This window comes from Lampetra fluviatilis, chromosome 23 (assembly GCF_964198595.1).
Source record: "Lampetra fluviatilis chromosome 23, kcLamFluv1.1, whole genome shotgun sequence".
Classification (NCBI taxonomy): Eukaryota; Metazoa; Chordata; class Hyperoartia; order Petromyzontiformes; family Petromyzontidae; genus Lampetra; species Lampetra fluviatilis.
In genome coordinates this window covers 12,321,180-12,341,774 of record NC_136297.1, presented here as the reverse complement: position 1 = coordinate 12,341,774, position 20,595 = coordinate 12,321,180, and the positions used below count along the sequence as shown (strand labels likewise).

The 20,595-nt window shown below is 52.3% G+C and overlaps 1 protein-coding gene across 1 annotated transcript; it reads left to right on the top strand.

Moving 5' to 3' along the window:
* The first annotated feature begins 3,585 nt into the window (after positions 1-3,585).
* LOC144940815 (ras-related protein Rab-40C-like) lies at positions 3,586-20,410 on the top strand. Its single transcript, XM_078867244.1, has 6 exons — positions 3,586-4,259; positions 16,713-16,773; positions 17,216-17,276; positions 18,338-18,415; positions 19,127-19,349; positions 20,091-20,410. The coding sequence occupies exons 1-6, from the start codon at positions 4,115-4,117 to the stop codon at positions 20,393-20,395; spliced, it is 873 nt and encodes a 290-aa protein (XP_078723370.1). The 5' UTR covers positions 3,586-4,114; the 3' UTR covers positions 20,396-20,410.
* Positions 20,411-20,595: the final 185 nt, after the last annotated feature.

The following is a 20,595-nucleotide window of genomic DNA, read 5'->3' as shown; positions in this document are numbered from 1 at the left end:
AATAATTATAAAATAATAGCCGAATTCCTGAAGTGCCGTAAACCCATGCGTGTGAACTGTCTGGCTGTCGAATCGCACGCGTGTGTCCTGGCGCGGTTAAACGACGCACATGGATCGACGTGCACATTTTTTTTACGAACATAATATTGATGACGGTGATGATGACCATTTATCCATGATTGGGGGGGAGGGGGGAGTATCGTGTTCATCTGGAGGAGGGGTCCTGCTATACATTGGGGATGCGCGGTCTATTTTGCGTTTATTTCAAAGTAAGGGGTTGTGGGTTGTTTTTGCATCATCGAGGGACGTGACCGCAGGGCTCCGAGAAACCCCGCCACGGCATTCGAGGGGACAGCACTCAACGCGTGGCGCGCGGGAATCGCTGTGGAGGCCTGCTGCGTGGCAGTAGGGGGTGAGCTCATTTTTATCTCATTACCTCACCACCCTCTCCCGCCCCTCTACCCCCGCCCTTGCACTCCCTCCTCTCCGACCAAGCCCTGATTCACACAGAGCCGGTCTACCTGCTTTTCCCACGGACAGGAATTGCAAGATTAATATTTATCCTACTGTACTTACTCCCCCCCACCCCATTCTTCTCCACCACCAGCCCCCTCATCAGAATAGTGAAGTATGTCCTATGAAAAAGGGCCATTGGCCGAAACGTCTCCTACTAAATATTTATTCTTTTGAGGTTGCAGTGGCTTTTTAATTGATCTACTAATTATTTTATTTTCTACTCGTGAAGTCTGGGGAGACCCTCATCCAGCAGTGGATTGCCAAACGGCTGCATTTCTACATTTATATTTAATTACAATTACTGAAATTGTCCCTTCCCTAATGTAAACTCAAGCTTGTGTATTGTCGCCGTTTCACTTGTTTCTTCCTCCTTCTGTATCTCATTGTTACCTAGCATGCACCCCTCCCCCTTCCCATGTTCCCGTGCACACCTTGCAGCATTTTTGTTCCATTTTCTCACTGGCGATGTTCGTGGTATCGTTTTCTTAACACCACCGTTAAGAAAACGCATGGGGAGCGGTAGTGTGGCGGTGAGCGCGCTGCACTACGAACCCGGCGACTCGAGTTCGATTCCCGTTCACGGCCAACACCAGACACGATTATCCTAACTGGTCCTGGGCCTCCTCTAGGTCGACTCGGCCTCAAATGAGTGCCTGGTGCGGTGTGTAAAACATCGCTACTGGGGAGACAAAGGCGGCCGGGCGTGGTGCTGGCCACCCACCCCCTCGTGTACCGTTCCGGCCTTCATAGGTGCTCACTAACAGGACTTGCCCCAACGGTCTGTTAAGGCTACACAGGGGATCTTTGTCTTTGTTCAGAAAACCAGGTGGCTGTGGGCACAACAGGCCGCTAGAAGAGGGTACGGTGGGCGGTAGTCGACACAAACGATGTCTCACCGTGGAGATGGAGCGATTGAAATAAGCACGTGTACAGATTGCAGCCGGGTTATTACATCAGAATCGCTTGGGGAGCCCTTCATCCAGCAGTGGATCGATTGCGGGTGGCTGATGACAGGTTGATAAGCACTTGCTAGAAAGGGCAGGATGTGTCGTAGATTACCTTTATTCGAGTAACCATACGAAAGCCCGTGGAGACCACAGACATCTGTGTTTCAAGGGAGAAGCTGCAGCGTTAGGCCGAATCGGTGACGTTTCACGTTACACGATTCTGATGCATTGTAAATGACAATAACAGCAATTTACCCGGACAACTTTCGCTGATAATTGTTTTTTTTACCCTTCTATCTGGCAACAAAACTGACACCTTATTTACAAGGAGTCATGTTTACATAGACCACAATACCTGCAGTCATAATGCAAACAAAAAACATAATTCTCAGAGTTATGTTTTTTGTTTGCATTATGACTGCAGGTATTGTGGTCTATGTAAACATGACTCCTTGTAAAAAAGGTGTCAGTTTTGTTGCCAGATAGAAGGGTAAAGAAACCAATTATCATATTTTTTACTGGCAAATGAGGTTCCAATGGTGTAAACTTTCGCTGAGTTTGAAGACTTTTGAAGGGTGTTTCCTGTTCACGCCTGCCTCCGGTTCTATCTTTAATAGAGTAGGGCACCACCATAACAGCGATGCCCCACCCATAAGGAGGAGAGTGAACTTCTGTACAATTCATCGGTTGCAGGGCCGACCCAGGCATCCCACTAGCGCCGTTCCTGGCCCTGCGACGTTGACATGCTTCGCACATTCTCGCCAACGATTGTTTTGGCTTCGTGTGGGGAGGAAGCCATCGAACCCGGAGAGAAACTCCACCACGCGTACGAGGCGCGCTCGGGATGACACGAAGCAGTGACGTGTGCTGGCGCCAGCTCACAGTCCCACGCATAACAAAACAACACAAATCTTGCAAGCCCTGGTGGTCTGCCATCCTAGATACTGTAACCAAAGTGAACTGTTTAGTGTCCGAGATTCTGACGAGACGGGGGTGCATCCAGGGTAATTTGGTCGCTGCCAATCCCAATGGCTCCACAGCAGTGGGCATTCATAAATGAGTCTACAATACCACACGAACGGGGCTGGTTGTATCTCAGGGGAACCGGTTAATGGACCTTTCCCCTTCATCTCCCCGCCCTGCGAGTGGATGTTTGTGGCTATGGCCCTAATTGCATATCGCTTGCGGCACGTGAATAATAAATTCGCCAACATCTCTGAAATCAGTTTTCAGAGTGCCCGCGTAGGCGCCCTGTGGGGCCTGTTCCTCCCTCGCCAGAGCGCACCCCCAGGCAACCCCACACCCCCACAGCCATGTCTCGGGACCCCCCCGAACCCCAATCTGAGTAGTGAAGGAGGGGGGGGGGTCATTCGGACAGAGGGCCCCATTTGATTCCTTGCGCCCAGGGCACATGCCAACCACACTCACCACTGCACCTGAGCCCCCACTGGGGATTTCCCTATCGCCAGGGTTCGGCAACCAAAATAACAAGAATAAGAAGAGAATTGTTGTTTGTTTCAATACCTCAAGAGGCGTACTTGCACTGCGTGGTGAATGCGAGACGGTGGTGGTCCTGAATTAATAACGGTCACGACACAGTCCTTGAAGAGCCGCATGCGGCTCTGGAAGCGCAGGTTGCTGACCCCTGCTCATGGTAAATTTCACTCCCACAGTAAACTGGCCTCCCATGGTAAAATGGACTCCCGTGGTAAACTGGACTTCCATGGTATGGTGCGAAGGAAGTTAAACATACAAACTGGATTTCCATAGTAAACTGGGTTCCATGACAGACTGGGCTCCCATGACAGACTGGACTCCCATAGTAAACTGGATTTCCATGGTAAACTTGGTTTCCATGACAGACTGGACTCCCATGGTAAACTGGACTCCCATGGTAAACTGGAACTCCCATGGTAAACTGGGTTGCTATGACAGACTGGACTCCCATGGTAAACTGGAACTCCCATGGTAAACTGGGTTGCTATGACAGATTGGACTCCCATGGTAAATTGGACTCCTATGGTAAACTGGACTCCCATGGTAAACTGGAATATTCTACGGCTGGAATGGATTCTCGTTACTTTCGCAACGCCCACTATGGGGGACGGTGGGGGTGGGGCGTGCGCATGCGCAGTGGCGACCCGCGAGGCCAGGTTGAGGTCGCGTTACGCAGCGCGCGGACAACTTCAGCTCGCGGTCTGCAGGCAGAGACGGAGACAAACAACAAGAACAACAAACAACAACAACAACGACACCACTCGGTTAAACAGAGCGAGCGAGTGATCGAGCAGCGTCCACACGGGCTCGTCGTTTGTTAGGCGTCGCCACCGCAGGCTGCCAGGGTACGGACCGGTGCCCGGGCATTCATTCTCCAGGCCGAGGGTGGAGGCACCGAACCCGGCGGGCAATCTATCCGAGGGTCGGCGTCTTCGGCATCGCGTCGCTAGGCCTCGGCTTGAGAAATCCGCGGGCTTCGCGGTGGTGTTGCTGCCTCTCCCCTCTCCCCTCTCTCTCCCCTCTCTCCTCTCTCTCCCCTCTCTCCTCTCTCTCCTCTCTCTCCCCTATCTTCCCTCTCTCCTCTCTTTCTCTCTCGCGCACGCTTCCGTCGTGAGCGCGAAGCATGCGGACGACGCGGAGGTAGCGCCTGAGTCATGTCGAATCGAGGCAGCCCCGTGAAGACGCACGACTACCTGCTCAAGTTCCTCCTCGTGGGCGACAGCGACGTGGGCAAGGGCGAGATCCTCTCCACGCTCAACCAGGACGCCGAGAACGAGGCCGCCTTCTACAGCGGAGTCGGTGAGTGGGCATCAGTCGAGCATCGGCAGTCTCGTGCCAGTCGAGGATCACTTGAGTACCAATCGAGTACCGGTCTAGTATCATCAGTCTCGGGCCAGTCTAGGGGGGGCAGCAGCAGCAGTCTTGGAGTGTGTCCGCCCCCCCCCCCCCCCGTCTGCGGTGTTGCTGAGACCTCCAAGCGCTGGGCGGCTGCACTTGGAGGCATGCTCCTGGGGAGCAAGCCACATGGCGGGTAGGCCCCGTCAGCATGGAGCTTGACGCGGTGCTCAGGCGGGTGGGTAAGCAGCGGCGTGCCACTGTGAAAGTCGGCATCGTCAGTAGTGATGACAGCGGCCTCGGCGTGATCAGCATCGGTAACAAACAGCGGCGTTAGCAAGACATGGAAAGCATCGTATCACTCGGCAGCAGCAGCATCGTCTTCGGAATAAGTAAGCTTCATAATCAACGGCATCATCTTCGGCATTAGCAGCAAGTCTTCTTTGGTCGTAATCTTCAATGAACGTCGTCGTCAGCAGTTTCACCATCAAACATCTCGCGGCAATCATCAATTCGAAAGCGGCACGTATCCCATCGCAGGTCTCGGTATATATAAACAATTAATGTAAAAACAAAAAAGATTAAACTCTCGCGAGGATGGATGAATAGTCTTGAAAACAACAATCGTGTTTTCGCTGCGAGATGGGAAGGGTGGTCCCTTCTGTGCAGGTGTGGCCGCAGTTCTACTGCATGCCCGACAAATTCAAAACAACCAGCACGTTAACGCGTCCCTTACAACAACATCATCATCATCCATGTTGTGCAGAGACGGCTGACGACGATTCTGGCAGTGAAGTTTGCCCCTTCAGTGCGGGAAGGTGGAAACGTTCTCTTTCGTATGGCGGGGGTGGATGGGGAGTTAGTTGATGAGCATCCTGCGTACGGATTGTTCGCGGGTGTGTGTGGTGGCCACGTGAGCGAGCCAGTAGGACGGGGGGCTTCAGGAGAAAGTGTGAAATGATGGACAACAATCAGGCAGGGCAGTGAGCGGCGTTCAGTGCTCCCTGGTTTTTTAAATCGTGACCGCAGAATCACCCATTGTCTGTCGGTGTGGCGGATAGCCTCAACTTCCGTCCGTCCCGATGTTGTTTGTTTCTCTCTCCTGATGGCGGTTTAAACAGAGAGCCGCGTGTCGCCGGAGATGATGAGGTATCCAGATGCGCGCGGTGCAGTGAGCGCGATTGACTGTGTGGTGGGTGCCTCTCCAGATCGCCACTGGTACAGAGACCACGGTACAGCGGCATCGCTGTGATTGCAGTGTCATTAATGATGATAATGATACACAGCTACAGTAAAGCTGCGGGTTCGGTCATTCATATTCATTTGTGGGTCCACCCAACAACCACCACTCATCCCTGCGCGGTAACTGAGATGACAACTGCTGTGTGAGCAGTCATCGCAGCCATAGGAATGTGGAATTTCCACATGTTGTCTCGGGTCTGTAAATAGGAGATGAGTGTCACCGGCCACCCTACGCTTGTTTGACCAGGAAACTGCTTTGGTGTTGTTTTTACTGTCGCAACGCCGTGATTGACTCGTTCCAGGGTTCAAAGGTGTACGGTGCCAATGCTCCTGTCATGGCTCAGAATCGCGATACAGTACTATACAAGTACTGTAAATTATGTTGTAAGAACACGAGGTAACTGCAAGAAGGATGAGCTCCCCAAAGGAGATAGCCTTTGGATAGAGAGCGAATGAATGGGGGCTCATCGTGTGCGCTAAAGTGCAGTGGGACTGACAGCTGTTGAGTCATCGTGTTGGGCGTGCTGATACAATGTGTTTTACGTAACATACCTTTCCTTGACATGGGCAATGCTCTTTGAGTTGTTCAACTCGAGATGTACTACATAGCATGCGCGGTATAAACACGATAAATTATGATAATGATGAGTAAATAAAGTGCCTGGCCATAGCAGCCTTACCGCCAAAAGGACATTTAAACAAAATTCATGATGAATTAAATTTGGCAAACGAAACAGATGAGCCACAGGCGCCAGAACTTTTTATCCTGTAAAAAAAAAATCACTTGGAAAAACTGAAGCAGTTGGCAGTTGTTCGCGAATAGCAGTGGGTTTTAAACGCCTCTACAAATTAGCTCATGAAAAATGCTTCTGCTGCTTCGCTTCTTGTATTGCTTTCAGTCGCGCGCCATGCTGATTGTCGCCTGTGCTTGTTTCGTGCCCTTTGCGCTCTTTGTCACACTCGGGACCGTGACTCAATTGGGGCCACCACTCGTGGCAAGTCTAAGCGGAGGTGAAAATCGAGGAACCGTGAGCCACCAGGCATTTGCAGTTGACCGAGCCTCACACAGCCCCACGTTGCGATCGCATGTGTTTGCGCGTGTCACAATTGGTGCAGAGCTACAGCGAAAGCCTGATGTAACGCCGCTTGTGGGGAATGGATGGAAGGCGAAGAGGAATTAAGATCACCGGTGGTGGTCCGTGCCAACATGGTCCGGGTTCAGTGGCCGATCCAGGCCCTAACCTCCCCCACGCTCCCTTCTCCATTGGTCGTGGCGCAGTAGGGCAGAGAGCCGCCAGCCACCACCCCGGCCCTCAAGTCCCTCGGCCTCGCATGCCCAGTTGGGAATACGAGACACGGAGACACGGAGATAGAGTACGCACATATATACGGAGACGTTGAGAAACCCTTTCTTATATACATTATTTTATTATTTCCATTCTACGTGACTTTACCGAAAGAACCAAGAAGATGAATCCCTGCAGTCACGAAAGCTTTAAATCGAAATTTATAACGTAGGTGTTATGTCCCCCGACATCTGCGCTATAGCGCGCTTTTACTGTAATAACATGTCCAGCGTGCAACTTTCTCAGTGCGAGAAATGCACAAAGAGTTGTGACGATAACATCCTGACCTGGCAACTAAATGCCTAGAGGTGAATTTGTAAGATTTGGTCTGTAGTGGTTAGTTATATTTACTGTAAATATTTTTCACGTTTAATGTTTGATCTATCACTCACATTGTGCCATTTAAACGAGTGCATGGAATGTCAAATGGCCTACAGAAATAACCAGCACGGCATTTGCTAAGGCACGCTGTGATGGGGTTTACAATAACACTGAATGTTAAATTATTGGCGGGGCCTGTAGTTGACAGAACGAGCCGTTTATCCTCCGTGTTTTTTGTTACTTTCTCTGTGCGGCAATGGGATTTATAGTTTATACCTTCAAAAACAAACATTGGTTTTGTGAGACTTTATTAAGAGTGTTAAGAAATATAAACAAGCTCATACTTTATATATTTTTGCCCTTCATGCTCACCTGTACCCCAGCTGGTTGGCTGTGTCCTGGTGTCGGCTGCATACAGGCTTCGTCGTAAATAGACACCCTTAGGGCTGGATCGATTAAAGCGATTAATAGACTAACAATTAAGTAACGATCTTTTTGCGGCCAATATCGCCCACTCCCCCCTCGCCGAAGGCAGAAACCCCCTTCACGAGCCGTCTTGTAAAAAAAAAAATTGAGATGAGTTCAATAGAATGATGCTGTCGTGATAATTACAGTCACGTAATGATATGACCAACTTGCCCACAATGTGTTCGGTCTTGTCAGATCTCAAGCTAAGCAGGGCTGAACTTGGAGAGTACTTGGATGGGTGTGACCACCGTGCGTGGCCGGTTGTTATAGACTGCAGGGGTTATGTGGTGGCAGTGCAGCAAAATCAATAGTTGTACTGCACTACCTGTGGCCCTGACTTCTGTGAGCTCCACCTTCACCAACCCGCGCTGGCAAGTGTGGTGAAGAGAACGGTCCAATGGTGCGCACGGCGTGGGGAGACCCTCATCCAGTAGTCGATTCTCAAACAGGGCTGTGTACGTGCACAATAACAACTGCAATTGTACGTCTCCATTGCCAGTGGTGCGCAAGCAGGCACCAAAAACAAATGTCATTTTGAACACTACGTTTTTACTCTCATGTTTGCTCCTGCTACGATAAACTCATCGCCGCCTCGGTGCGACGCGGTGCGACGCGGCACGGTAGTAACCGTATAAAGTGCTCGACGTTGTTTGATGACTATGCGGGATCCGGGTGCGGTCCCGTTAAAGAAAGCGATTTTCCTTCAGCGGAGACTTTCCAAGGCATGCCCCCCCCCGCCCCCCCCCCCAACAGAGCTTTCCGTTGTGACGGGCGGCGTGCTTCACATTAAATAACAACACGGGGCACTTCCATCGGGGAGCTTCTTTAAAGGCCCTCGTCTGCGCTGCACCTCGGTTTGCGGACCCGCCGTCCCCCCAGTGTTGTCTCGGCATTACGCAAAACGCCGCGGCGCACGCCGGCCCACACGCCGGCCCAAACGCCGGCCCAAACCCCGGGCCGCACGCCAGTGTGGGAGTCGGAGCGGGTGGGAAAAGATCTGTGGCTAGAATCCACTCGAATTTTTTATTCGATGCAAGGATTTATGGCAAAACAATGCATTGAGCGACTGGTGAACAAGTTGAAATGTGGCCCAATTTATTGTAGTAAAGGTGTGAAGTACATTCCCAAAGGCTGACATTTTAAAGCGACCAACAAATATATAAAAATCCGTTTGACCAGTCAACTGCTCCAGCATAATGCCCCCCAAACATAGAACTGCCTAATTGCAGCTAAAACTAGAACAAGGAAACTGGCCAGAACATTCCGATAACCTCATTCAGAATCCCTGAAACCTTATCCAGGATCCCTACAGTAGGAGGCGGTGGTACTTCCGCGGGCAACGTGAAGGACGAGGCAAGATCACCTCGTCATTGGCACCTTCTGCCTTTTCGCTGTGATTGTGCAGTCCTTTCTCTGAAGCTTCGTTTATCTGTCTTAGAGCAGCACAAAGGTAAAGATCCCCCATATAGATTGAACGGACTGTTGGGGCAAGTGCTGTTAGCTAGCACCTAATGAAGGCCGGTACGCCACACGAAGGGGTGGGTGGCCAACACCACGCCCGGCCGCCTTTGTCTCCCCAGCGGCGATGTTTTACACACCGCACCGGGTAATCATTTGAGGCAGAGTCGTCCTTGGGGAGGCCCAGGACCGGTTCAGATAATCGTCACTGGTGTTGGCCATGAGCGAGAATCGAACCCGGGTCGCCGGGTTCGTAGCGCAGCGTAGCGCTAACCGCGACGCAAGAGCAGCACACACACGTACACACGTACATGTTCTGACGACGCCGTAGAATTGGCCGCACAAGGACCTTTCACTCATCTGGCGTCACGGACAGCCTTCCTCGACCGCTTGCCGCCCGTGTGTTAATTACCATTCTCGTGACTGCGCTGTCTATTGCACGTGCTCGCGCTCAAAGTAATCGGTTGCAGCTTTACAGCGTAGCTTGTTTTTAGGGAGGGGGGGGGTAGAAACAAAAAATAATTTGCACAGCAAAGTGGCATTTTTCTCCTGGGTATGTGGCGGGGTTAAATGAACAACAGCTGTAAGCGAGGCGTGAGCTGCTGGTGGAGGTGCGGAGCCACTCGACGGGAGGTTTGGTCGCTTTGCTGTGTCGACGGGGCCTCCGTCGCACATCAGAGGCTCCGTTGTGTGAGCGGGGAGCGGCGGCGCGGTGGTCAACGCGAAACCGTGCTGCGAATCCGGCGACCTGGTGTACGATTGCCGGTCACGGGGCCACTGCGGGAAATCTGAACGGGTCCTGGGCCTTCCCCTTTGTTTACTAGGTACCTTGTGTGGTGTTTAAACGTCGACATTGGGAGACATAGGTGGCCGGGTATGGCGCTCTCCATAGCACCCTCTCGTGTGCCACGTATAGCCCCTAGAGGTGTTTGCTAACGGCGCTTACCCCGGCAGTCTTTTCACGAAAATCTTTCACTGTGGCAAGCTGATTGTCCAAATATTAACCGAGCGCTGCAGACTCCCACTGCTGTGGGTCGTTTTGTGTGCCGTTGAGTATTTCGTGAAACAGTGTTGTGCTTGTACACGGGCAGTGGTGTACAAGCACAACAATGACAATAGCACTTGCCAGATTCATCATTAGCAATGCATTGTAATAGAAAAATGCGATTATGTACGAGGCAGTGTTAGTCCGCAACAATGGCCATGGTCAGCTATTGACAAACGGTACATTGCAATGCAGAAATAAAATACAAAGATACAACACTGAGGGATGTGGTAAAATAACACATTTGTTGGTCTCTGAGGGGGTCTCAATTGAATATTTAACGGCCCTTTTGAGAATTCGCTGCTGAATAAAGGGCCCCCCTCCGCACCGTATCGTTTATGGAGGTTTGTTTGATCATACTTCACCACTTGTGGTCAGTGTGGGTTGGCGAAGGCTGGGGGTGTGGGGGTGGCAGGACCGGTTCCAGTTTCACTCGCCACTGATGTTAGAGCTGTGAGCTGGAATCGTACTCAAGTTCGCCGGGTTCAAAGGGCACTGCGCTACAGCTCTGCCCACCAATGTGCCGCTCTTATCTAGTTGCGAATAAAGGCACTGGGAAATGGAAGTCCTTGTTATTTACGTCCCTAAATAAATTGGTTTACGTGCCATAATTCATATAAAACCGCACTGTGCTTAATTAAAACGTGTTATTTCAAAACGAATTCCAATTGAACACGGCGGTGTAATAGTTCTAAATGGATGTTTAACAGCCGTACAGTTATGGAAAAAAAAACACGGAATGTAGCTCGTCTGCAAGGGAAAATATTGTCGGAAACAAAAATAGCCACCCTATTCTCTATCCTGGAGGGACCTTTAGGGAATTATCACGATCCCAATGAGAACAACCGACGGATGTTGATTGGGTTCACGTCGGCCCCGCGTGACCCAGTGGCTTCGGTGGGACTGCAAGCGATGGGTTTGTCTTCGCGCTCCTCTGCACACAATGGCTGCTGCTTGACCTCCGGAAGTTTAGACTTTCCCAATGCTGGAGTATATCATTTCAGTGGCGGCGGCGGCGCTGCCCGCATGCACTCACGCACGCACGCACACACATAAAGCATGTGGGCTTTCACCAGAGTGCCTTCGTGGCCGGTGGTAGGGAAAGGGTGGGGGAGGCTGGGTGGGTGGGGGATGTCCCGTTGGGGAGGCACGTGTTGTGTTTTGTTGGAAATCTGGGGCCGATCGGAGAGGCAGCCAGATGGAGGTGGTGGGTTTGAAGGGGGGGTGGGGTTGGTGGCCGCGTGCCAGGGGGGGGGGGCCTTCTGCTCAACCGATCGGTCAGGCCAGGCACGTGCCGGATTGGATGAGCGTGGCTGGAGCGATCTGTCTCGCTCGAGTCGTGCTCTCGTTGGTTTCGAGAGGTCGCCGAGCGGATTTTCTGTGCTCAACCGGCACGGGTGTAGGCCGAAGCGTGCGCGTGTGGAGAGGATCAGTTCTCTGTCACGCGTGTGACGTTGCAAGCGCAATGAGTTTGCGTGAACCCGTGCCGACGAGAGAGACCCTTCCCCGTTCACAAAATGTTAATAATTATCCAAATAATCTATTAATGCGTTGAATCGACTCGGGCCTCCGATTGTCTCAGACCCGCAGTGCGACGCAGCCAGGAGATGGCAAAGCATCATCATTGGTGATGATTTTAAAAAAATTACAAATATACAAAGTACATTGTCTGCCAGATACAGTCAACCTCTCAGGCCTCCCTCTCTGTCTAATGGTGATGGTGGGTGACTCAGCTTAAGCTGCACTGGAGAAAAATCCACGCGACCACGGGGAGAACACACAAACTCCAAATATACAGCAGGCGTCAGGGTCGGGATCGAATCCACGACCTCCTGTACACCAGGCGAAGTAGTCAACATCTCCTAGCCACAGTGGCGCCTACGACTGTTGCCCATAACACGGGGAAAGGCTCTCTCCCCAATGAGTCCGGCGTCGAGAGGAGGCACCGCACAATGAACTGTTTGGGTGAATCTCGCGCGAGGGAAGGCTGGTAATGCACTCACCTGTGTTGAACAGGTTCAAAGTCACTCTTCCTCCACATTCTTGGCATTGCGGCGCTGTCACTGGGAGTGGCTGCACCCGACGCAACGCGCGCATTCTCAATGAGTCGTTGACAACGCGCCCTGGTTTTTGAAAGACGTCATCCATCTTTTGAGAAAGAAAAACAAAATCCGTTTGAAGTCTGCCCGTTCATGGCGTTTGTCAAAAGGCAGATAAATCCCCCAGCGGGGCAGAGAGTCGTGTTTATCTCGCGTATATATAAAAAAAAATTATAACGCTGCAAGCGCCCATGTTGCGTCTTGACACTTTCAAAGTATCGTCATCTTTTCAAATGTGGATTGTGCACCGCGCGCGGCTCGGCCGCTGCCCGAGAGCTTCGACGCCAACGAAGTGCGTTGGCGTCGTGGTCTCGTCGTCCGCACGGGCAGCGCAAGGCCGTAAGAGTTGCACGCCGAGGGGCCTCCGTGCAACGCAGGAAGCTCGCGATCGCGTTGCACGAAAGACGATCCTTTCGGAGGGGGCCTTTGTGATAAAATAAATCTTTTCAAATTGTGTTTCCCTCCTCCCGACGCTTAGTTTTCATTGAGCGGTGTTGTCAGGTGCGGAAGGATGGCCACGACCCCCGAGGCTTGTGTGCCGGTAATGCGGCAGAGCGGGGCAGCGGCAGCAGAGGTCGCGGAGGGTCATGAGAAAAACAGAGTCGTATATTTAAGCGCCGCCAAACAAAAAACCGGTCTCTAAATTTTTAGGCTGCTCGGGAAAAGAATTTCCGCCACCTATAATGTTGCGTGTGCTTTTACACACAACAGATTTAATTGTGGCCACCATTTCAATGAATAACTAAGTCATGATTGTTTTTACTTGTGAGCAAGATTTAGTTGTGGTGCTTGTGTTCTCACACAAGCGGGCGTTTGTTTCTCCTCGTTAATCGGTCAATTCCGTGACGTGCGTCGCCACGACGGCGCGTGGGCCACAGACGCAGCCGTCCGTGGCTCGCGGCGCGAACGCGTCCGTGGCTCTCAGTGGACGTTTCTAACCAGATGGCAGCGACTTAATACGTTGGCGCGCAGCTTCAAGTGTTGCTCATTAACAGCGCCTTGACGCGTGTCGCAAACCGGTATGTAATTGCGGTGAGAGGATGATCTGCGGCGTGCTTATTTGTGCGGGATGGGGCTTTTGCGTATAAAATTAGCGGTAATTCGTCGCTGGATTAAGACACTTATCTTGAGTGAGCACATTTGCGCCCATCGACTCGGGGATTATAAGCACACCATCTACATGCGCGCGCGCGCACCTGCGTCGGATCTTTCTGGCCCCGGCCAGATGGCCGTGCAGCTCGGCCCGGCCCCTGTCTGCCTCTCGGTTACTGTGACGAGCGGAGGTCGGGCGAGCGGTCGCGCATCCGAAACGAGGTCACGGTGAATTGAAAAGGTCGGCTTTTAATGAGGGCCATTTGGTGGCAGTGCAGACGTTTTGGTGCGGCATTACCGGCAGGCAATTATCCCGTGCGGTAAGGGACCGCGACTTGGCCTCCTTGGGCAAGAGTTGACGTGAAGTTGTTTCTAAAAAAAAAAGTGTGGTTTTTAGTGCCTTTTAAAAACAAAAACTGCGACGATTAAGTGATTTAAAAAAAATTCCTACGAAAAGTTGATCACGGATGAGCCCCCCGGTGTCCCCGGCCAGCCGTGGTGATGAAACGGCAGCGAAGGTGGCGCTAAAACTAGCTCGAGTCTCAAATGCAATAACCAGAAAGTATTTCCCGCACTGAAATGCCGCCGTGTGCGTTCATCTCGTAAATGGTGATGCGCCAACCCATTGTCTGCAGAATGCCCGGGGCTTAAACACACAGTAGGGTGGGGAAGAGAGGAGGCACGGAACAAGTCCCGTGCTCACTTTGAAGAGCCGACGATGGCTTCTCGATTGGTGGTGGAAATATCAAATTGGTTTGCGAGGCTTGTTTGGGCCAGTCGAGGCACGCCCGGCCAAACTGGGTTATCGAGTGACGTTTTCTGGATTACACGGGGAGCCCTCGCGATCGCCCGCCCGCGGGGATGATGGCTGGGGTGTTGCCATTGTGTGTGCTACCCTCTCTCCCTCCGTGCTCTCACAGCTCGGTCACTCATGCCAAGTAGCTGCCTCGGGGCTCTCAGCCCCGCCGTGTCTCGCGACGACATTGCCAGCCCCCCGCGATGGTTCGGGTTCCTATCCCCTCGCTGTGGAAGCTCGCGTGCGAATCGATCGTTTAATTTGATCTAATACGCAGGCAAAAGTGTGCTTTGGGAGGGAGACCTGCAGTGTACACAGTAAGCCCATTGTATTCACATGCACCCTTTAGAAATAATAACATTATTATGTGATGTTCACAGGTCGTTCAACTCGGTGACCACATTAAGTTGCACACTCCTTATCGGTTTTGGCTCGGCCTAGGACAAGCCAATGACAACTCTTTGCCCAAAGTGGCGTCTGTCCGCCGATCACGAAAGGCGACCCCGTGACACGAGAGTGGAGGAAGCTGCTTTCTTCAGCATCCAACCGTTGGATGTTTTTGGTCGAATCTTCACCCTCTCACCACTTGCGGTAGCCGCGTGACTTGACTGTTGCCGAGTGACTGCAGAGATGTCCTTTTCTCACTTTCCCCTGCAGCCCGGATGAAACGCGCGTGAAGACCGGCGGAGCAGCTGGCTCGTGGCGAGGCCGCGATGGGTCACGCTCCCTTTCGCCGCGCCACATTTCCGTTTTTTTCTTCTTCAATTTTCCTGCGAGGGAATCAGTGCTGTCTGGCAGCCGAGGCCGGCGTTTCCCTTTTGTGCCCGTCTCTTTGAGTCGCCGCCATCTCCGCTGAATCCCCCCCCCACCGCCACCCCCGGTGGAGCGTCTGCAGGGAAGCTGCCACCTCGGAGTTGCTGAAAAGTTATTTCCATTTCATGAGGCCCCTGTGGAGTGGCCCCCACCCTCCCCCGCCTCTCTATGCGGGCCGGAGGGACCCCTGCTTGCTACGTTCGGAGGGATTAGACAAAAAAATAGACACGTGCGCTTATCATAAGCGACGCGGCCGCCGTTATTTAATCCGTCATTTTTTTTAAGTAGTCGCATGGCTTTGATGCAGGGCAGCGCAATAATAAAAAGCGTGACCCAGGAGCCCCGATGCGCGTCTTTCAGGAGCGCTCGCGTCGATTGCAGCCGCCGCCGCTGCTGCAGCTCGCTGAATTATTGATGGGTTTCGACGGTTCTTCTCCCAGGATCGTTTGAGTGCTCTCAACGCGACGACCCAAAAACACGAAGCGGACTTTTTCGCGTTGGGCATTTCCCTCCGGGGGCTGGAATGCCCAGCATCCCGGTTTTGACAGCATCTTTGATATCAGCAGCGTTCCTTAGACCCGCGTTGATTCGCTCTCGCCCAGCGATGCGCATTGAATCGTCACAAAGCGGGGGTGTTCGTGGTTATATTATACTTTTTTGTTGCCGTCTGCGTTGATTCTGTGATTGTAACAATCTCGTTTGTACAGTTGAGTTTCCCCCATGAGCCCAGATGTCACGTGGCCATATAATTAACGTTTCATTTTCGTACATTGAAAATAATCCGATGCTCACGTACGTGGACGAGTGCGTGCATCACGAACATGATTCATTTGATTTGAATCACAATCGACGCCCCCACCGTTAGATACCTGCTAAGCACGTGATACGCCTGTACAGGTGCTATATGCACGTGACACCGATACGCAGGTGACAATTATTTGGCAATCATTGCCCGCAGCGCCTGCTGCTGTGCTAAGTAGGCGATCGTTGCGGCCTCCGCATGATGTCGGCGTGTCCCTGATATGACGGAGTCTCGCAGGGCGGCTACACGCAAATTAGGGTCGGTGGTGAGCGCAGATTAGGGTCGGTGGTGAGCGCATTGCGCTATGAACTCGGCGACCAGAGTTCGATTCCTGCTCACAGCCAACATTGGTGGCGAATGTTTAAACCCGGTACTGGGCCTCCCAGAGGTCGACTCGGCCTCAAAATGAGTACCTGGTGCAGTGTGTAAACATCAGCACGAGGAAGACAAAGGTGGCCGGGCGGGGTGCTGGGCACCTAGCCCCCCACGTGTGCCATGCCAAAGCTAACATCACTTGTCCCCAACAGTCTGTTAAAAGGTCACATGGAGGGGTGGGGGGTGTGTTTCTCTTACGCGAGCGTGTGAGCATGCCAATAGAAGAAATTCATTGCTGCGGCGGAGAGGGCCAAGGAAGTGGTCTTGGCAAGCACGTGCTTGTTCAGACGAGCCACTTAAGACGCTCGAAGGCCCGTGGAACCTTTGCTGTTGTTTAATCACACTTGTGTGCGCTTCTATATCGGGCGTTGCCATCGACGTTTTATTTTTAATCTTGGCTGTCCGTTGACTCCGTTGGCGTGAGAGGAAATAAAAACACCCGCCGGCTAATTATGTGGGTGACACTGCTGAACAATTGGCACTTCTGGAAAAGTGTCGTCGTTGATGAGGAGCCGACACTAATTAACAGGGGGGGGGGTGACCCTGCCTCGTGTTTGCAGGTGTGGTGTGCACCTCCACGACCATACTCCTGGACGGACGCAAAGTGAAGCTGCAGTTGTGGTGAGATCTGTCGCCTCTTTAACCGCGGTGCCGTCAAAACCACCACCACCCAACAAACCTGAACATTCGCGTTTGCAATGTTTACCAAATCACTCAAACCGGCCATGCGAGTGGTGATTGTTCGTTAACGTCATCATCATACACTCCTCCCGCACGTCCGATTAGCACGGTTGGCTACGTACGGTGCGGAAGAAGTTCAACATACATACATAGTTATTCACTGCTGGAAAAGCAGTCTGCCCACACCTTCACCGACCCTGCCGGATAACTTGGCACGAGCTTTGATTGTTACACGCGAAGAAATTGTCGGTGGAGTGTTTGACGTGTGTGTTGTTTGACGTGTGTGTGCGGGAGTGTGTGTGTTGTCCGTGGTGTCGGAGCGAGTCGCTCGTGAGTGTCGAGCCGTGTCGTAACCGCTTGCTTTGCCCCGATTTTTCCGCAGGGACACGTCCGGGCAGGGCCGGTTCTGCACAATCTTCCGCTCGTACTCGCGAGGCGCTCAGGTGAGCACTGCACCACCTCCATGTTGCCCGCTACCTAACCGCACCACCGCCTCACTGCCACACCACTGCTCCACTCGATTACCGAACGGCCCCACCAAAGGGGGCGCCCCACTGCTCCGCCAGCCCAATAGAACTGGGCTCCGCTCTTCCACTTCACTACACCCCCCCCCGCCCCTCCAGCAGCAGCAGCTCCACTTTCTCGTCACCGTGACCACCCCAGCTCTGCACTCTCAACACTGCTGCCCCGCATCCCCCCACCACAGTGGATTGGCTCCCCCTCCACCAACCGCCACGCAGTCCCAACTGTTACAACGTGGGGGGGGCACATTCTGGACGATGTGGTCACAGCTCCATATCATAAGTAGCAGAAGCATGGCTTTGTGTGCATCGATGGCCGATTTGAATGTTGCGGTGCGGGGAGATATAGAAGGGTCCCGTGAAATGTGACCGAGCGAACTCGCCGCGGGGGAGGTTAATTTGTGCAGTAATTCACCCGGCGCGGCACAGCGGTGCTTATTTATAGGCAATGCTGTTTTGAGGGCCCTCGCTGCTTTGGAGTAAATATTTGCCAAGATTGCATTCCTGGAAGCGAGCCGGTGGGAAACATCATTGAGTCCGACTGTGAAGTGGTTTATGTTTCATCGGCATAAATGATACAAAACAAAACGTTAATAACATAAACAAAAATATAATTGCTTCCAGCCCTGCTCAATCCACCAGTCAAAATAGTGAACGTGATAGCCCTTCATTATTCCACTGCTGAATGAACACCTCCCAATGCCATGTCGGTCAAGAAGAGTCTTTGACCCCAACTTCATCAGCGGAGGTTTGCGGGAGGGCTGGGCCGTTTCTGCTGTCACTCGCCACCAGTGTTACTTTGCCGTGGCTGGCAATCGAACTCTGGTCGCCGGGGTTTCAGGATAATAACGTTGACAATGAGCGTTCGTCAAGAGGATAATGGACACCCTCAACGAGGTGTGTCGATCTAACTGCACGAGCGCGCACTTTTGTGTTGCCCCCCACCCCCCTTCCTTTAACGAACGATTCTGTGCGTGTCACAGGGCATCGTTCTCGTCTACGACATCACCAACCGCTGGTCGTTCGATGGCATTGACCGCTGGATCAAGGAGATTGACGAGGTGAGGAGCGCGGTTCGAGCGGCCGCCACCACTACCACGAGGCTTGTTGGTGTGCTCGTCCGCGTGTGTGTGCGCTACAAGACCCCGTGTTGAATAGAGCGCTACACCACTTTGTGTGCGTGTCCCCTGATCTATGGTGCTGTAGATTGAGCTGTTCATCTGGTCGTTGCCAGAAAGCTGCAGACACGTTGTTGTGAACGCTGGTGTGTGACTGCACAAATTGATAAGACGTCGTGCTAAATTAGTTCACTTTATTAGACGCGTTTCTAATGAGCCCCCAGACAGTTTTTGGTTTTGATTGCGATTGGGTTAGCACCTCAATCAGGGCAAGTGGCATGCCGAATGGTACAATTGGGATATAACTTGGTGGTGGTGTAGATTTTAAGTTTTCGTGACTGCAGGGATCCATACTCTTTGGTTCTTTCGGTAAAGTCACGTAGGTATAAAATTAAATAAATGAGATATATAGCCTCTTGTTACAGCAGCCCCTTTTGCCCACTTCAGCAATTGTTTCTTGCTGTGGTTGTCCCACCTGATGACGGACGCTTGTGTTGCGCCCAAAACGTCGTGATTAAATGTATTTTATACCTACGTGACTTTACCGAAAGAACCAAAGAGTTTGGTGGTGGGTGGGAAAGGCAGGCATTGGATTGTGTTCGAGTTCACCGGGCGGTATTTTAACCCGTCGCTGTCCCCCGTCGCGCCACGCAGCACGCCCCTGGCGTCCCGCGCATCCTGGTGGGCAACCGCCTGCACCTGGCGTTCAAGCGCCGCGTCAGCACGGAGCAGGCCCAGGCCTACGCCGAGAGGCACGCCATGACCTTCTTCGAGGTGTCGCCGCTCTGCAACTTCAACATCACCGAGTCGCTCACCGAGCTCTCGCGCATCGTCCTCATGCGGCACGGGATGGAGCGCCTGTGGAGGCCCAACCGAGGTAAGGCGGTCGGCCTTCGTGCCACCCAAAATGTGTTGCTCCCGAGTTGTTCCTCCGCTTAGGGTGTAATGCGTATTGATCGTCGTTGCTTGGTCAATTCTTAACATTAGACATTTTACTTCCTGATGGAACCATTTGTGAAATAACAAACTCGTAAATAAATGAATGCCTTGCATAGTGGGTTTTTGGTGTCTTTAATTTGAGTTTTTTAAAATAATTTCATGAGTAACTAACAGCATGTGGGGTTTCATATGAATTGCAGATTGTAAAGTTACAATGATAGGAAGGCTTAAGTCGAACGAATTGTACTTTTAAAGTAAATCTTTATTGGTCGTGGCAGTACAGGAATAAAATACAAACGCTGAGTACAAAGCTATGGGAAAATTATCGCAATAATTGTAATTACGTAATTTAGGGCAACCCTAGTTAATTGGGAATGTATGTCTGTAAATGTCCTTGTTGTAATGTAATTGCATGTGTGGGTGTGCATGTAAATATGTGAGCGCATGTGTAATTTTGCATGTTATTTGTTCGTGTGGATTTGTGTACATAAATGTCCATATGTGAATCAGAGGTTGATTCCTGCTCCCTACCAATGTGGGCGACTAATATCGGATGGGTCCACTAAGCCTTAAATGTGTGGTGCTTAATCGGTGCTGGCTATAACAGCACTTGCCCCCCAACAGTCTTAAGAGCTATACCGGTGTCTTTGTCTGTGCGTGTCCCTGCCGGCGACCGCAGTGCTGAGTCTGCAGGACCTGTGCTGCCGTTCCATCGTGTCCTGCACACCGGTGCACCTCATCGACAAGCTGCCGCTGCCCGTCACCATCAAGAGCCACCTCAAGTCGTTCTCCATGGCCAACGGCATGAACGCCTTCACCATGCACGGCCGCTCGTACTCGGTGCACGCGGCCGCGGGGGCCGGCGGAGCGGGCGGCGGCGCCGCCAAGCGGAGCAGCCTCAAGAAGTCGGCGTCCATCAAGGGGCCGCGGCCGCCACTCTCGCCGCAGACGAACTGCTCCCACAACAGCTGCAAGATCTCTTAGCGGTCGGGGCGATGGAGTGAGTGAGAAGGGTCTGGCTGGGGGAGGGAGGGGGGTCCCCTTGCTCCATCTGGCCAGGGGGGGGAACCCGTGTTTGTTCAAATGTTCTCACACCTCTGATGTTTACGGACGTTGGGTTGAGAGAATCCACGGATCGCTAGGGGCCTTTGGATCTCGGCCGGGTGTGGTGGAGGATGCGCATT

What these genes read in the sequence shown, in the direction of transcription:
- LOC144940815 (XM_078867244.1), top strand. Translation starts at nt 4,115, where the DNA reads ATGTCGAATCGAGGCAGCCCCGTGAAGACGCACGACTACCTGCTCAAG. An exon ending in AAAGTGAAGCTGCAGTTGTG is followed by an intron (nt 16,774 to 17,215) that starts GTGAGATCTGTC and finishes ATTTTTCCGCAG; the next exon opens with GGACACGTCCGGGCAGGGCC. An exon ending in CCTGTGGAGGCCCAACCGAG is followed by an intron (nt 19,350 to 20,090) that starts GTAAGGCGGTCG and finishes CGGCGACCGCAG; the next exon opens with TGCTGAGTCTGCAGGACCTG.